Source organism: Leptodactylus fuscus, chromosome 2 (genome assembly GCF_031893055.1).
Source record: "Leptodactylus fuscus isolate aLepFus1 chromosome 2, aLepFus1.hap2, whole genome shotgun sequence".
Taxonomy (NCBI): Eukaryota; Metazoa; Chordata; class Amphibia; order Anura; family Leptodactylidae; genus Leptodactylus; species Leptodactylus fuscus.
This window is the reverse complement of record NC_134266.1, coordinates 91,693,907-91,711,961: the sequence shown is the minus strand read 5'-3', so window position 1 is coordinate 91,711,961 and position 18,055 is coordinate 91,693,907. Positions and strand designations below refer to the sequence as shown.

The 18,055-nt window shown below is 42.1% G+C and overlaps 1 protein-coding gene across 2 annotated transcripts in view; it reads right to left on the bottom strand.

Annotated features, from left to right (window-relative positions):
• Positions 1–17,595, bottom strand: part of DYRK3 (dual specificity tyrosine phosphorylation regulated kinase 3) — a 313,386-nt gene extending 295,791 nt beyond the window's left edge. For both annotated transcript variants that reach the window (XR_012715048.1, XM_075264159.1), the window contains exons 1-2: positions 17,403–17,595; positions 4,788–4,903 (exon numbers count right to left, since the gene is read on the bottom strand). Coding sequence is in view for 1 of the 2 variants with exons in the window: in XM_075264159.1 (XP_075120260.1) it covers positions 4,788–4,903; positions 17,403–17,445 (159 nt within the window). In the remaining variant the exon portion in view is untranslated. The remainder of the gene's footprint in view (positions 1–4,787; positions 4,904–17,402) is intronic.
• Positions 17,596–18,055: the final 460 nt, after the last annotated feature.

The following is an 18,055-nucleotide window of genomic DNA, read 5'->3' as shown; positions in this document are numbered from 1 at the left end:
CAGATTGCAATAACTCATAAGGACAAAGAGTACATATCAATAATGACAGCGCCAATGCAAAACCATTCTCTCTCAATATCTCTATACACCTGCTTGTCTCAAGAGGTTACTTAAGGACATTCATCTGAGAAGTGAAGATGTGTGAATCCATACAGAAGGACGGTTTTATGATGATTAATCTACACAAAAAGGCTGAAGAGGAAGCACAAGCAGACAACAATATGCTGAACTGTGCCATCCAGGGATTTATCGAGACTATTACACTGGTGCAATGAATAATAATCCACAAGCTGAACAGTAATATTAAAAAATGGACACAACATCACTGAACGCAAAGGATCAGAGACAATATGTACAAATCCACATTCTAAAAAGTACAGAGCCTGCCCAACACAATGCACAACATGCTAAAACACCCACTCGTAATGATAGCCTTTAACCCCCATTGCTCTGAATCACAGCTAAGAGAGCAACACCCAAAAGTGACAAGGGTTATACTTTGTTCCTGTGATTCAAGACAATAAAGGATCTTAAAAGTACAAATATATATTACATTAAATATCTATAAAGGTCTACTACATAACACTTAATATATATACACACACGTACATATACAGACATATTTATATATGTGTAAAGCTCTATACTATATACAATCTATAGATAGGTATGGAGATCTATACCGACATCTATCTATCCATCGCTACCTATTTATAGTAATATAGTGAATTTAAAGGAAAACTCATAAATCTGTACATCATAAAGGCTTTGTGCCCTGTGTGTGCTGCTGCCATGCTGTATACTGTAGCCGCCAGTGGCTTTAGGATGTGTTGGGTGGAGATCATTTACCTATTGCCTACGTAACCAGGAGCTGGACAAAGTGACATGACTCCTACACTATAGCTAAAAAATATCAGCTGTGGGGTGACCTATCACATAAATAAAAGATAATCCAACAAAACATTTCTACATCTGTCCTATAAGGGTTTTGTCAGTGTCATACTAATGATGTAACATCATGAATGATGGTTCCAAAAAATTAAAGCATCGCTATCACCAACTAAGCTACCAATATCATACCATACACTAAAAAACATCACTACATCCAGCCTCTTGGAGAACTGATGACTGCAGATTTGGAATATGATCAGGAGCAAGCCCTGGACGCCTGCGGCAGCAGAAGAATTAATAACACTTCTTAGGAACGGATTTGCACCCATGCTGATCAGAGGGCCAAGAGATGCCGGCCTGAATAAGAGCTGTGGATAGAAGTGATAGCAGCAGCTGAAAGACAGAGAACATGTCTTATGGGAACCTCCTTGGATATCAACAAAGTCTTAGACAAGAAGCTGCACACAAGTAAAAGTGCTTGAACTGTAAAGATATAATGTCTTATTACATAGAGACCTGCAATGTGGGGGCTAGGTCAGACTTTTAGGCAGGATCTCACTGCAATAAGACATCACTGCTCCCAAACTGCAAGCTAGTGACAGGGCCACTGCAGGGCAATATACACAGGCTGAGAAATGTGGCGTCTGACACAAACTAATCTGCTAGGACACAACCCCTCCATGGAAACCTATACACGGTACAGTCCGCTCCAGAGATGTTCTACTAATGAACTGTGAAATGGCTAACATTGCTGCATACTAAACTGCCAGCAACTGGAAGCAAGGGTCAGAGGACATACCCAACGAAAGAATAGAGGTCGCCAGCCCCCCCTCACCAACAAATCCTCTAATAGGAAGAGATGTATGAAGCGGCAGCTGAACGTGTGCTGTAGTGTAATCTCAGCATAGAAATGATGGTGGGAGGGAAGAAGGGAGGGGGATGGGATTGGAGAGGCTCATAAAAGCGATTAGCAGTGGTCCAAGTTTTGTTAACATGATGGCCCCAGTATATAGTGATATTTAGTAATATCTGGATGGTCAAACTTTGGTAGTGGGAAATCCCCTTATTGTATACAGCATCCATATATATTTATATATATATATATATATATATATATATATATATATATATATATATATATCCGTATATGTATGTACTGTATATTTCACCTATAATTACACTGTAAACCTTTGCTATACACATACAGGAACGCACCCAAACACTCCCAATCCTCTCTCAGAAGAACCTGTTTATATTGGATACAAGGAAAGCCTATGGGACGATGACCAGGTTTCTTCAATTTTTTTATGTACTAAGTTAAACCAGATGTTCTTTCTTAGTTATGTAACTAATGTAACTAAAACAAAGGCAAACAATGAAATAAGAGAAAATCTATAGTAAAGGGGAAAACCATATCACAAGATCACATAGCAGGAAAACCATACGAGGAGTCCTAAACCATACTTCTACATTGTATATCTAACCAGATAAATATGGCCATACACTTCAGACAGTGGCAGAAGAATATTTGACCTACCCACAGATATAACTCCTAAAGCCCTAATATTTGTATTTTTTTGAAGACCTATAAACTATGCCATCAATACACCAAGTACACGGAAAAAGTAGGAAGTGCCACTAAAAAAAAAAAAAAAAAAAAAAAACGTGTAAAGAAAGCATTTGCTTGGTAACCCATCTCAAAAGGAGAATGGGCTCCCGACACTCCCAAGGCTAGTGGACCACAAGGTACCAAGCAGCCAAAGGCTACAACTGCCTCCTGCTGAAGCAGGGAGGCTACTTTGCTCAGTTTCCTCAAGGGTTGCCACCCCAAGAATACTCCTAGATCTTAGGACTGTGTCCACCTCCACAGAAGCAGAGGTGAACCTGAAAATCTAGGGAGGAGGGAACCTAATGGCCACAACATCCTACCCCTAGCAGTCAGGAGGGACTCAAAAGCCTAATATACAGGGTTAGCACTGCAGCCTTGCAATGCTGGAGTCCTGGGCTCAAATCCCGCCAGGAGAAACATCTGCAAGGAGTTTGTATTTTCTCCCCGTGTCTCCTCCCATACTCCAAAGACACACTGATAGGGAAAAATGTACATTTTGAGCCCTATATGGGGCTCTCAAACTACGGTACATAAAAAAAAAAAAGCTTAATATACATGCTGAGAAGAGGTGTCACTTCCATCTATTGGGCCCAAATGCAAAATCTGTAATAGGGCCCCTACTTACCTTGTGCCACTTATAATAGTGGAGATCTTTGGAGCCCTCTTAGGTTGTAGGGCCCAGTGGCAACTGCTACCTCTGTACTGTCTACAGCTACACCCCGGATGCCTAGTATGCATAGAAAGAGCAGGAGCAGCCAAACTACCCCGGTTTTATCTCCTTGAGTAGAAAGAATTGTGCATGTTAATTTTTGCCATGCCTAACTCTTCTTTCACCTGATACCTACTGTCAGGGGAAGCCGGGACACAACAGTAGACATTAAATGGTTGGCCAGTAGATGCCATGAAATTCACTTAATGTGCATTATGTACGTCCTTTACGAAAATAAAGCGCTTACATTTAACTGTTATTTGTCCCTTTCTTATTATGCCTTACTTGCCATATGGGTAGTCACAGTGCAGAAGAAGAAGGTGGCATCTTCACATTGTGTTCTGGCAGACGTTGCAGTGGTTAGCTTCAAGCATTCAATTTTAAAGTGGCATCATAAACTGACCTCATTCAGATGACAGAACTGTCAAAAGGCTGTTTTTTTTTCTGGGTAAAGTAGCCTCCAGCCAGAAATGTAATATCATATGGTAGCCACTCATATGGCTTACATCTGTCAGAGTGCCTCTCCGATTTGGCTCAGATTTGTCCATATGATGTCCATATGTTCCATCAGTGCATACTGGCAGACGTAAGACAACCCCTTTAAAGATTGTTTGAGTTGTGTACCAAAATAATCTAATGATCCCAATGTGTTTCGATCCAAGAGCAAGGCCTGGCCTACACCTACAAAGCTTAATCTGACCAAAATAAACAAGTAGATAAATCTAAAGTTATAAACAAAAACAATTGAAAACTTCCTGATTTAGGACATATTGGGGCAGATTTGTCATGGCCTGTAAGCCAGTTTTCTGGTGCACAAGGCAAAAAAAAGAGAAAAAATTGCCAAAAATGTGTGACTTCTCACCGACCCCTCATTTACGCCAGAAACTAGCATACATGGTGCCTAAAATCTACACAAGCTATGAGCTGACATAGATTTTGGTAAGGACGCATGGCCTATTTGGGGGTGAACTTCCTCAAACCAAGCACGTTCCTCCGCCAGTGCAGGAGATACAAAGACACCGGTCTTCATAAATCTCCCCCTCTCATCTACACAGATATGGTTGGGCCTCATGTAAAACACCTAGAGCAGACTGATCAGGTCACATCTTTCATGTTGCGGCTTGCCTTACAAAAATAACCGCTGTAATCTAACTGGATGTCCTAGTTTCTAAATATGAGGCCCGAATAATAACAACAATCCTGCATAGGGCGCGTGCATGAAGTACAGATATACCTGGCAAACAAGTGACGTCTCACATAACAAAACAAACCAAAGACACGTGTGCCCGACACTTGCCAAATAGGCTGGGCGAACAAACTTTGCCGCAATACCAAGACAACCATAGCCTTGTATTCAAAATCATATCAAATTAGACTAGTCTTAACTCTAAAATGTCACATATAATCAATTGTATATTCAATTTGTCAAGTCTGTCTCTTCAGTAGGTCACTATGAAGTCAGATGCCAGCTTGGAACGCTGGGGCTATAACTGTGCCAAACAAGTTGGTGTGACAACATAGATTAATCAGGCGCGATGAAAGGACAGCAAGGGTAAAGCAAAGTGACACGTTACTTACAGCAAGTCTTCCAATTGAAGGGAGGGTGGAGGGGCTGTCTTTTTCCCCTGCAGCATCCTGCGCTGCCGCTTGGTCAAGTCTCATGTAGGAGTCATACAATCCATCTCCGTATCGCACTGCAAAGAACAAACAGGTGGTCAGAGATGTTCCTACTTTTCAGCCAAATCTAAAGAAAAAATATTTTATCACAAGGTTATTAGGCTACGTTCACACTGACGCCATTCAAGTCTGAAAAGATGACAAAGTTAGAGAGGCAGAAAAAACACTCCCCCTCCCCGCATCTGTCTCCGTGTACTGTAACACAAGATTTTATCTTCTGCCTAAAACAATAACAATCAAGACGGAAAAAAGCTTCCATCTTTTTATTAGCATTAAAGCAAAAGGAGAAAGGGAGCTGGCTTTTTTAGCCTGTTGTTCTGATCTGTCATAAGATATTTGAATGTTAGCAGTGTGAACATACTCTTACGTGTATTTTGCAACGAAAATGGAAAGATACAAATAGTTTTGATAAGAAATATTCTACCATGTTGTGTCTATAGTTACTATGTAGAACTATGCCAGGGAAGATAAGTATCAGCGATTGTGTTTCAACTGTCTGAACCCGTTCTTGAGGAGTCTGGTAGCCGCTTCCTCCCCTTTCCCGTTTAGTACATCACATGGTCAAGTGTGCATGTGTATGTGGGAACCAGGTGATATAGCGGAGGGCAGAACAATTGTTTGACTGACAGCCATCTTACCTGTATGGCCATCTATATGTCCAATACAAAAAGACGTATTAAAGCTCAACCGTTCTTCCAGGAAGCGTGACAGACCACTTAAAATAGGTGGAGAAAAAAGTCCTGCAAGTAGGGCTATGGGGGTCCACAAGTTTCCAAGGGTAACCATTTTTTAAGCGGATAGGGTTTCCATTTTTTGGTCCCCAAGGATAGCCCCGAACGCTAGTGTGAACCTAGCATTAATCCTGTACAGTCTGAGCCTGCAGTCATACTGCCTTCCATCTCTCCCTACTTCATGCTGATTGTCTGAATGTCCTGTATGTTTACATTGCATTAATTCCTCCACCCCAGAGTCATTTTAAATATGCAAGGTAAGTGAATAAACAGCAATACATGCAAACAATGTCATGTGAACTGAGCCTTAAAGCAGCTGGGTGTTCTGATTATAGCTTACATAGAGTTTCAGATAGGAAATTATTATATATTGTGAGAAGATGACAGGCAGAGTGATGGAGCCCCGATATAGCAGCCCCAGGTTTCTGACCTATGTGTGGTTCAGGGTGGATCTTGAGTAGGCTTCTGCCCCAGGTGTGGGTCCTGGGTTCATTACTGGGCCATAAAAGATTGAATAGACTTCAGTTCAGGGCAGATCCTGGGAGCGAAAGGAAGTGCCTCGGTCTGTCCTGACACACTTAGAGTCTATTGTTGTTATTTGGGTGGTTGGTAGGAAGCCACACGTACAGTTAGTACCTTAATGTTCAGTTAGCACTCAGACGAGCAGTGTTTTTGTTTGACATTCTTTTGCCTGAAGATAAGGCTGTATTTCATTTTGCTCATTTTGTCCCTGAAGTAAAGGTTTATTTATTTTTGCTGTTTTTTCTAAATAAACCAGTTTGCTACAGATTTTGTGATATAGATTATATATAGGTTTTCCACTTTCACTTACTGGATGGCACTGATCAGCTGAGTCACAGATTTTGAAGTAAGATCGAGTAGGCTACTTTTATATTCATTTATTGATTTTTACTCTTACTTCAGTCTCTGCCTCCCATTGAAAACAAAGGGAGGCAGAATCAGGGTGGAATTTGGGGCTGATTTCCATTGTGTGAACATACCTTTGAAGCTAAGAACCCATGATGCAAAAATGCTGCTTTTTTTGTTGCAGATTTTTTTTGAGGTTTTTTGACCCAAAGCCAGGAGTGGATTGAGCAGAAGATAGAAGTATAAGAATTTCTTATATATTTCCCATTGCTTTTGTAGCCATTCTTGGCTTTGACTCCAAAAAACGCAACACAATTTCTGTGTTTCCGCAACATGGGGCCTCAGCCTAAAAGTTACTGAAACTGCTACGTTTACAGCTTTGTTTTTTTTTTTGTTTTTTTTTGGGGGGGGTCTGGTGTTTTCCTACAGTCTTCTCTATAGTAGGTCAAAACCACTAAAACTAACGTTACAAAGCTCAAAATGCCACCAAACCGCTTGTTAAACAATGCAAAGAAAGCCATATTAAAACCTGAAAAAAACTGAGTGAAGGAGTGCTTTTAGGAATGAAGAAATGCTCAAAAACACCAGGGATAGGAAAAACAAAACCAACTGTAATCCAAAGTTTTCAATGACTACTATATAGTAAAATAAACCAGCAATTATAGGATCTGGAATGTTCCAAAGGCCTAAAAGTTTACACTGAGTTCTACAAATACAGAGTGAAACACATAAAAAGTGGCGAGAGTAATGTTGTTTTTACCTTGTTGAATGTTCTTGTTAATGTGTGGAAGCACAAACTATTTACTTCAACGTACAGCCCCTGGGGCTGCTACGTAATGTGATCCTTTTCATAGAATATGTTTACTTGTCCTCCAACTATGAGGCATGGAAATCTTTTTGTATTAAAAAATAAATAAAAAAATCTCACAACAAAGAAGAAAGTCATAAATAAATAGCCGCTTCAGGTTCCGGACCAAAATACGGGTAGCCGCGACTGAAAGCTGGTGCTCTTTCCGGAGGAAGGTGTGTCTTCAAGCCGAATCGCGAAGCAAAATTTCTCTCTCAGATTTATGGAGTGTATAATTAGGAGCAGTCTGCCCCCACCTCCCTCCATTACTACTACTATTAATACTCATTCTGGTTTCACATGTAATTTTGCCAGAAGTAACTGCAAAATAGCCAACAGTTAGCAAATAGTTAAAAAAAAGGCCTAAGTGACCATCATATAGGATATCCAGGGACAATGGACTGCAAATTCAAACACATTCAGCTAAAAATATTCCTGATACAGGAAAAGACAATTATCAGAGTCATGAAAAATGCTTGCTGTCTGTAAAAGTTATACCATCTGTAACCACACAAGCAGAAAGAAGTAGTTAAAAGTACATAAAAGACTTCTTCTACTGTAAACTGCGAGATTTCTTCAGAATGTTCAGTCCAGTGCATAGAGAAGGTGGTTGTAAGGAAAACCAATCCCTCCCCTTTCTATTCAATGTGTGAAGACAGAACAGTTTCTCCTCATTGTTAATTCATCTTAAGACTGAAGTATCTATGTATGGGACTTCCCTAGTAACAATGTCTTAAAGGGATTCTACCACTAAACCAACATTTTTTTCTAATTACCACATTGGAATAGCCTTAAGAAAGGCTATTCGTCTCTTACCTTTAGACATGGTCTCCGCGACGCCGTTCCTTAGAAATACTGGTTTTAACCGGTATGCAAATGAGTTCTCTCGCAACAATGGGGGCAGGCCGCAGCGCTCAAACGGCGATGGGGGCGTCCCCACTGCTGCCAAAGAACTCTCTCCAGCGACGCCTCCATCTTCAACAGCAACCGTGTCTTCTTCCGTCTGGTCACACTCCGCTCTTGCGCGCATGCGCAGTACGTTCCTGTAGTTCTCCGTAAAACTACAGGAGCATACTGTGTACTGAGAGTTCTCTGGCAGTAGTGGAGACGCCCCCATCGCCGTCTGAGTGCTGGGGCCTGCCCCCATTGCTGCGAGAGAACTCAACTGGTATTTCTAAGGAATGGCGCCGCGGAGACCACGTCTAAAGGTAAGAGACAAATAGCCTTTCTAAAGGCTATTCCGACATCTAAAGCACAAAAAAAAACGATTAAGTGGTAGAATCCCTTTAATTTTAAAAAATTTTTTTTAAAAAAATTACCAGTAACTGCATTGCATTAGTCCACATTACAAAGAGCATACATTAGTCCAGAATCACATGCTCTATTAGATTAGATCAGACAAATCATTCAGCAGAAAACAAGTAATTTAATGATTTCAGTTTTTATATGAAAGATTTCAAGGGATAACCAGACTATCCATGTTTGATGAAACAAAAATCTCAAGTCTGTAGACAGTTAAAACAAGTAGCATTACATGGGATTGTTGAACAAGTAAATGCAACATGGGTATTAATGTGAACTTGGCCCTCCCTGACTTCATTTAGCAGCCTTCACTAGAGTCTAGAACAGAGGTTCTCAAACTTATTTTGTCTACCGCCCACTTCGAGAATTAATTATTTTCTAGCGCCCCCCCCCAAAAAAAATGTTTTTACTTTACTACATCTTAAGAATCACAATCGCAGTCATTATGTTAATAATTAAATAATATGTGTCATGTGAAAATAAGACTTTCTGATGAGGGTAATGTAAAACACCATTTTGTAATATTAGGAAAACTTTTATTCATGTTATTAAAACAAACATTTCAATTCTAATTTTAAAACTAATCTAATAGAAACTTCTCGCTTTGCATTGGAGCTTACCGCCATCTATGGTACAGTTTGACAACTTTTGGACAGGAAATAGTTACTGTCTAGTCCCCTAGATGGCGTTACACGAGGAAACGCGCGTTAAGCGTAAAGGAGCGGTAAAGTTTGTGTTAAAAGCAAAAAAACAATTTTAAAGGGGTAGCCTCATGAAGCTTGATCTGCCTTCTAAGCTGCCTAAAAATCTTCTTTCTTCCTGTTTGCTCGCGTCAATTAGCCCCTCCCCCAAATTAACATGTAGCTCCGCCCGCCACATAGCGTGATCCTATGGGATGACTGAAGGGCCTGTGATGTCATCAAAAGGTCCTGTAGACTTGGATTTACCTTGTACGGAGTTTCCTAAAGGACCTGGCTCCTCTGCCCACTAGCAGCCTGCTCTATATAATAAAGCTTTATCCTAGTGAACAGAGAGACCAGGTCCTTTAGCCCAGTAGGATTTAGACTGCTTTATATAAGAAAGCAGCATTTATTCCACACACACCCCCTCCCTCTATCTCACAGCAGGGAGCTAGGTGATGTGTATGTGATGTGTATGTGTGGTGTAGACACAGGCTGGCTCCGTACACTCAGCCCCCCCCCTCTCTCCCCCTACACAGCAGGGAGCTACGTCATGTGGCTCCCTCAGCAATGAGCAGGGGGCCAGGTGCTAGTGTCCATAATGAAGTGAATAAAGTAAGATAGTGGACAAACAAAGCAGTTTTGCTGAAGCAGTGTATTTAGGAAAAGTCTTAAATCCACATTAACACGCAGTATAGATAGAATCATTGTTATGATACCACCCCTTTAAATTAGCCATCGCCCCCCTAAACCGCTTCAACGCCCCCCAATCTTCTCTGTGTCCTTTACTGCCCCCCTATAGGCCTCCAGCGCCCACAAGGGGGTGTTATCGCCCACTTTGAGAAAGACTGGTCTAGAACAAGGTTGTGGGATTTGCATCCATTCAATCACAAGCACATCATTGAGTTTAAGCGGGATCCTAGTCTTCAAGGTAAAAGTAAGGGCTCAGATTATTCAAGTTCTTCCACACATTATGCTATAAACTAGCTGAATCTTAAAGGGGGTTGTCCAGGAATTGCAGAAGACAGGGAGGAGGTAAAAAATGTATACTCACATGTCTTTAACTGTGAAGGGTCTGTGTTCCCCTCCCCAGTAGAAAACGCGTGTGGGGTAGGCCATGCATTTTCGACATACAGGAAGTTTTTGTAGCAGTATGAGTGACACAAAGATCCCAAAGACTCAAGTAGAGGAAATGTATCACCGAAGTCTGATCTATACTGTTACCACGCAGCAGCTCTTTTATTACACACAGAGATAAAAGCAGAAGGGAAGGAAATAAAATAATGACTAATCCATGGAATTAAGACCGCGCGGGGAAAACATTCGTTTTAGGTAATGTTTCTGCTCAAGAAAATCTATTTAAATCTAGAGAGTCAAATGGCGTCTTCCATGATGTTCACTACAATAAGGATATTGAGACTTTTCAAACAACTACATATCTGTCATATACATGTCTGTATTCGGAGAACTGGTCAAAAGCTTTTCCATTATCACACTAAATTCATCCATCTCAGTCAGGCTTCAAGTGAAGAGCTACGATCTCCTGTCCTGTAGGTAGGTGACCTTACCTGAGCTACAGCCTCAATTCTCTCGGAAGTGTTGGAGAACATGGAGGACACCTTGCACACATTTGGAAACAATAACTCAAGCCATCTTGGGGGCAGACGATGAGAATGACCAATATGGGACAGTAAGTTGCTGGGAGGTAGGGACTCCGAGCATCACAGATAACTATACTGCTCTCCTGGCATAAGCTCGAATGAGGAGTCCAATAGATAGAAAAAAAAAGTATATAAAATAAAAGGATGAAAACTAACGACAGCATAAAAAGCAGGGAGGAACCTTGTTCTGGAGCTTATTGGAGCCAGTTAAAGCCAAATGAGCATCCCAAACATCATGTGGCCTTACTCACCCTCTATTTGCATCTATATTGCCTGCAAGGTACGCCGATATCCGTTGTGAGCAAGTGACCAGGACTACGATAATCCAGGAAATGAACAGGCTTACTGACCGCATTCTTATAGTTCAGGCAGACCTTTTCACATGGCCTCGCTGATCCCGATACCATAGACTGCGACAAATGTACGATACTCAAAATGTATACACACATGGAAATGGCAAAAGTTATCATCTATGATCTTATTCCAAGCATAGGAGGTTACACAACATTCCTGTCCGCACAGTCATGTTAACCGATACAAACTGGAGAGACCAAGAAGGAAACAAACCGGTATAGTCACCAAGCTTTTCTATGGTCCTGAACATCACAGATGTCACAGAATGAATCTAGGCATATATATCTTGCAGGAGTTTGGGAAGTTGCATGACAGACTTTGTGGAAGTCATGATGGCAAAAGTTATTGGCTGTTGTCCAGCTTTCACTAGAACGACAAATAAAGGCTTATTCACACATCGGCTTTCAGCTGATACCGGTCATCCGTGTAAATCCTGGACAGCACGCTTTTTTGTTCATTTTCTGCTCATGTGTTAGTGGCTCATCAGTTTTTCACATCCTTGTAAAAAAAAATAAATTGAGATTCTATATTTTTCAATTTCTGTCTCCATGACAATTGGACAGTATACGTAAGGCGTCCGTGTTCTGCCTATGATTCTCATAGACTTTAATGGATCCACAAAATGGACCAATATAGAACTAGTGTCCATTTTTTCCCCACAGACCAGTGGTCCATGGAAAATAACATCTGTGTCCTTATTAGAATCAATAGCAGATTTACTATTGCGGCTACGAATAGACGTGGGTGTAAATGTGGCACATCTTGGATGCTTACGCTAAAATTTGTTTTCAATTTGCTAGACATGTGGGTGTGGCTTAAAATGCAACAGAATACACCAGGATTGCACCAACATTGTGTTCAATTCTCTCTCAAAGTCAGTCACCTAAAAGATGCTATAAAGCTAGACTAGAAAGTCTACGAAAATCCAAATTTATCATCTAGCCTCGGTCACTATGGCTGCCTGTCTGACTATTAGTAAATCTGGGTCACCGTGTTCACATGTAGCCACAGACATCACATTAAAGGCAGGGATGTGTATACTAAGAAATTGCTGAACAGATCATTGAACCACTAGACTGAAGAGCACAAGGATTCCTGTTTACTGACTATTGTCTTTAGTTTCATGATACTTGAAGAGCACTTCCTCCTGAAGTAAAGCGTGTTACTTCAAGGAAAAGATGTCAGCACAGTGGAATGAAGAAGTGGTAAATGCTCGTCCTTCAGTGGATTCTCATGCAGGCTGTACAGCTAGACAATATGACAAGAGCACATAATGCTCTATTTGTGCAAGTGCCTATACACAATACAATAGAGTGGCGGGTATTGTCACCATCATGAGTGCATGAAAAGACTAATACAGAAGAACTGAAGCCCCTGTAGAAGGCACCTGGCACTCCTGGAGACAAAAGCTGTCACGCACTGAGTGGTACTTGGAAACAAGACTAGAACGACTAGGTGACGGAAACAGATAGCTAAGGGAAGAGGATAACATGAGATTAGTATAAGTCTTTCTTGACCTGGCACTATACAGGAGTAGATGGCAACTAGTGGCCAAAATTCAGGGGAAGTGCAGGTCAGGGTACATTTAGATGCCAAGTAGGTTGAGATGGCAGCATAGTGTCAATATCACAACCTCAGAGATATTCCCCTGCATGTTTACGATGGTTGCAAACTATTGAAAAGCCATGTGGTAGCCTGGAGAAATGGTCACTGAGCTGGTACTATGGACAGGTTCTTTGTATACTATCCTATTAATATTATAAATGTAAAAGTTTGTGGGTTTGTGAGTTTTGGATGTTCGGATGTTTGTTCCTCAATCACGCAAAACCCGCTCCACCGATTTGGCTGAAATTTTCCACAAACATAGCTAATACACCCGATTGCGCAATAGGCTACTTTTCGTCACAATACTGCACATACGTTTGTGCCAGGACCCCCACAAAACCCAAACTCACACCACCATCTCTGCAATCTCACACACTTTGGACCATAGCAAGCCGCAAAATTCATATTGCCCTCTGCAGCCTCGCCCCTAACCCCACACAATATCATATACATATACTTTACCACTTTGTCCCTCACCTTAACAATACTCCAGGAGGCTCTCTTTAACGCTCCGGAGCAGCCATGTTTGCCGACCCCCACCGCTCTGCCAATCCGCGACACCGCCCACCCATGTCAATACCCCTAGGAGGTCTAATACATGCAAAAAAAAAAAGTTTAAAAAAAGTAAAAAAAAAAATATAAAAAAAATTAAAAATTCAGATCACCCCCCTTTCCCTAGAACACATATAAAAGTAGTTAAATACCATGAAACACATACATGTTAGGTACCCCCACGTCCGAAATCTCCCGCTCTACAAAGCTATACAAATATTTTTCCTGTTCGGTAAACGCCGTAGCGGGAAAAATGGTCAAAAGTGCCAAACCGCCATTTTTTTTCCAGTTTTGATTCTGATAAAAATTTGAATAAAAAGTGATCAAAGCAATAACATTTCCCGAAAATAGTAGAAATACAAAGTACACCCGGCCCCGCAAAAAAAGACGCCCTATACATCCCCATACACGCACGTATAAAAAAGTTACGGCTGTCGGACTATGGCGACTTTTCAAAAAAAATTTTTTTTACCACAGTTTTGGATTTTTTTTTAAGGGGTCAAAATGTAAATGAAACCATATAAATTTGGTATCCCCAGAATTGTAATGAAACACAGAATACAGGGGACAGGTCATTTTGGTTGCACAGTGAACACCGTAAAACCAAAGCCCGTAAGAAAATTGCAGAAATGCATTTTTTCTTCAAATCCACCCCATTCTGAATTTTTACCCTGCTTCCCAGTACATGATATAGAATAAATAATGGTGGCATCATGAAGAAAAATTTGTCCCAGGAAAAATTAAGACCTCATATGACTCTGGGAGCGGAGAAATAAAAAAGTTATGGGGTTTGGAAGGAGGGGAGTCAAATCAAAAAATGCCATCGGCGGGAAAGGGTTAACTTAAAATACTTCTGTCCCAAAGTCACTATGTAAAGTTTCTCACGACACCGTATATATAGCAGCTCAAATACAAGTTAACTTCAGCACAAAAGTCTCACGTATTCTCTGAATTATAGCAAAAACAAGATACAAACTTACATTTCATATCCCATCCCTTATACACACTATGAAAACCTTACCCACGCCTGTATATACCCACTGCTACAATCACCGCAGACGAAGTCGCGGGTACCAGCTAGTCTTACATAAGGCAGACAACTGGTATTACTAATATTCCAAACTCAGACCTCTGAACCCAACCCTCTAGATGGATAAGTTAGTGTCACCTGAACAGCGTTTTCCCACTTGTGAGCCAATGCCTCCATTAGCAAGAAATTGATGCTTTTGTTAATATGCAAATGAGCCCTTTGCAGCAATGATGGCATTGTCATTGCTCCAAAGAGGTAAGCGTCAATGCCCTCATCACCCCAAAGAGAGGTAAGTGACAATGCCCTCATCGCCCCAAAGAGAGGTAAGTGACAATGCCCTCATTGCCCCAAAGAACTAAGTGACAATGTCCTCGTCACCCCAAAGAGGTAAGTGACAATGTCCCCATCGCCCCAAAGAACTAAGTGACAATGTCCTCGTCACCCCAAAGAGGTAAGTGACAATGTCCCCATCGCCCCAAAGAACTAAGTGACAATGTCCTCGTCACCCCAAAGAGGTAAGCGACAATGCCCTCATCAGCCCAAAGAGGTAAGTGACAATGTCCTCATCGCTCCAAAGAGGTAATTGACAATATACTCGTCGCCCCAAAGAGGTAAGTGACAATGCCCTCATCGCCCCAAAGAGGTAAGTGACAATGTCCTTATCACCCCAAAGAACTAAGTGACAATGCCCTCATCGCTCCAAAGAGAGGTAAGTGACAATGCCCTCATCGCTCCAAAGAGGTAAGTGACAATGCCCTCATCGCCCCAAAGAACTAAGTGACAATGCCCTCATCGCAACAAAGAGGTAAGTGACAATGCCCTCATCGCCCCAAAGAGAGGTAAGTGACAATGCCCTCATCGCTCCAAAGAGGTAAGTGACAATGCCCTCATCTCCCCAAAGAACTAAGTGACAATGCCCTCATCGCTCCAAAGAGGTAAGTGACAATGCCCTCATCGCCCCAAAGAGAGGTAAGTGACAATGCCCTCATCGCTCCAAAGAGGTAAGTGACAATGCCCTCGTCGCCCCAAAGAGAGGTAAGTGACAATGCCCTCATCGCTCCAAAGAGGTAAGTGACAATGCCCTCATCGCCCCAAAGAGAGGTAAGTGACAATGCCCTCATCTCCCCAAAGAACTAAGTGACAATGCCCTCATCGCCCCAAAGAGGTAAGTGACAATGCCCTCATCGCCCCAAAGAGGTAAGTGACAATGCCCTCATCGCAACAAAGAGAGGTAAGTGACAATGCCCTCATCGCCCCAAAGAGAGGTAAGTGACAATGCCCTCATCGCCCCAAAGATGTAAGTGACAATGTCCTCATTGCTCAAAGTTTGCATTTTGACAAAAACAGCAATATCTTAGTAATGGAACAACAGGTTCACAATACTGTTTAATCCAGAGGACCCGAACCTATTTATCTGCCGAGCTAGGTTATCATGCTGGTTTCTGGTTATAAACTCCCGTTTAAGCTGACACCCCACGTTGCAGTAACACAGCTTATTTTGTTACAAGTTTTGCAGCAGTTTTTTGAACCAGAGCCAAGAATGGCTACAAAAGAAAGGAGAACTCTAGGAAGCTCATATACTTCTACCTTCTGCTCAATAAAAAAAAACAAAAAAAGAAAAACCCTGCAAAATCTGCAATAAAAAGGCTGCATTTCCACAACGTGGGTCCTCAGCCTTAGTCTGGTTTCACATTACTGAGTCTCGGTCCTTGTGTGTGCCAGACATACCAGGGAGACAAACTCCTGGCATTATTCATCTCTCCATCATAGAGAACTAGAATCCTAGATTTCTATCTCTCAGCATAGGATACAGCCTGGCATTATCCGGCCCACAGAAGGACCGAATCTAAAGTCCAAGACTCAGTAGCGGGAAAACAGCCTGACTGTGAATTGTGGCTCAAATTGACATGAGATTCCATATAAAAAAAATTCAGATTGTTGAGTCTGCTCATGACCTTAATAGTTCTTATAATTTGAGTGGGTTGGCACTGGGACCCTTAAGAGTTAACGCTAGTCTTTTCATTAGATGGGCATGGACATCTCCTCTTTTAAAAAGCAAAGTAGTACATTTTACAATATACGGTAAAGCGAACCAGCACTCGAGGACTCTCTAAATGGTTTTCACCTTGTAATGTCACTGCCACGGTGCCCTTTAATATGTTGTTTATTTAATAAGTGCTCTGTACAGGCCCAGACTATATTATACAGCTTATTCTGAATTCCTTCCTAGAACCATATAAGGAACATTGGGAATATTATACGCCTTATTTCAGATAATACTAAACATTGGCTGTTATGAACATAACAGGATTATCCTAATCCTCCATAAAACAAAGGATTAGCAGTATTACTGTACTCAATGCACGAGCTGGCGGTATTAGGACACTATACAGACAGGACAAGCCCATGTGCTATCACTGACCTCAGTATATACCCTGCTACCATAAGATAACACTATAGGATGACGGCTGGAAATATTAATCACGTGTGTACATGTGCAGCGGAGATCATACATGCTAGCCATGGCACATCCCGCTGAATTATATCGCCATAAAGAGGATGATTTTTTAAAAAATTTTTTTAATGAGACAACCAATTGCTAATAATCAAAATGATGATCCACAATCAAATAAAATCCCTGATCACCAAAAAATATAGCAATGTGTTCTATATAATGATGATGAACTTGGCATAAAGCACAATGGAGCTGTCAGGGATCTCCAGATCATTGCTGCAGATCTACCAAATATCGGATCGATCAGATTCTTTACCTCTAGTTGTCAGGGACGGATGACAAGACGTCATGTATGCAGCCTATAGGAGAGTCTATCTATACAATGGAGCAGTCAGAGAGCACATAACCCAGCACCAGGAGACACAACTGTACCTGCTGTGATGGGGCCCTCGGGCTTCCTTGTCAGGATCATCATGGCTGCCAACTGGAGGAGAGAGCTGAGGGCTCGGTGCAATCCATCCCCGGGCGCGGCTCGGGCTCATATGCGGGACACAGCACAGCCCCGCTCGGCCAGCTCCGCATCCGTACACAACGAGACTAGCGATCGATCCGCAGCCCTAGACTGAGGCCGTGCGGGGCGGGGCTACAGGGGAGGGCGGGGTCATAGTGATGGGCGTGTCTCACGAGTAAACTTATCGTGCACAAGTGTCTCCCATTGGAGCGCGGTGTAAAGGGGCGGGGCGAGACTGGCGTAGAGTTTCACGAGCTGTAGTAGTGGAGGGGAAGTTACAGGAAAGAGTGACGTCCATGTAGAAGCGGATGTGGGGGCTCTGGGATAGAGGAAGCTGCGCTGCTGCTGCAAAACATGTTCATGGGGGTGGCTGACACCCCTATGGAAATGCCAGAAAAGAGTGGTCGGAACTGTCACGTGATAACCCCGCCCTTTAAAAGTCCTGCCAAACCGTGCGGTTTAGTTGCTAAGCAAACTGACGCGTTTGGCCGGAGCCGGTGTTAGGAACAGAATAGTGGGAGACTCTAGTGGCGGCGGGCGGGCGGCCGGCCCCTCCTGGTTACCCGCTCTCCTC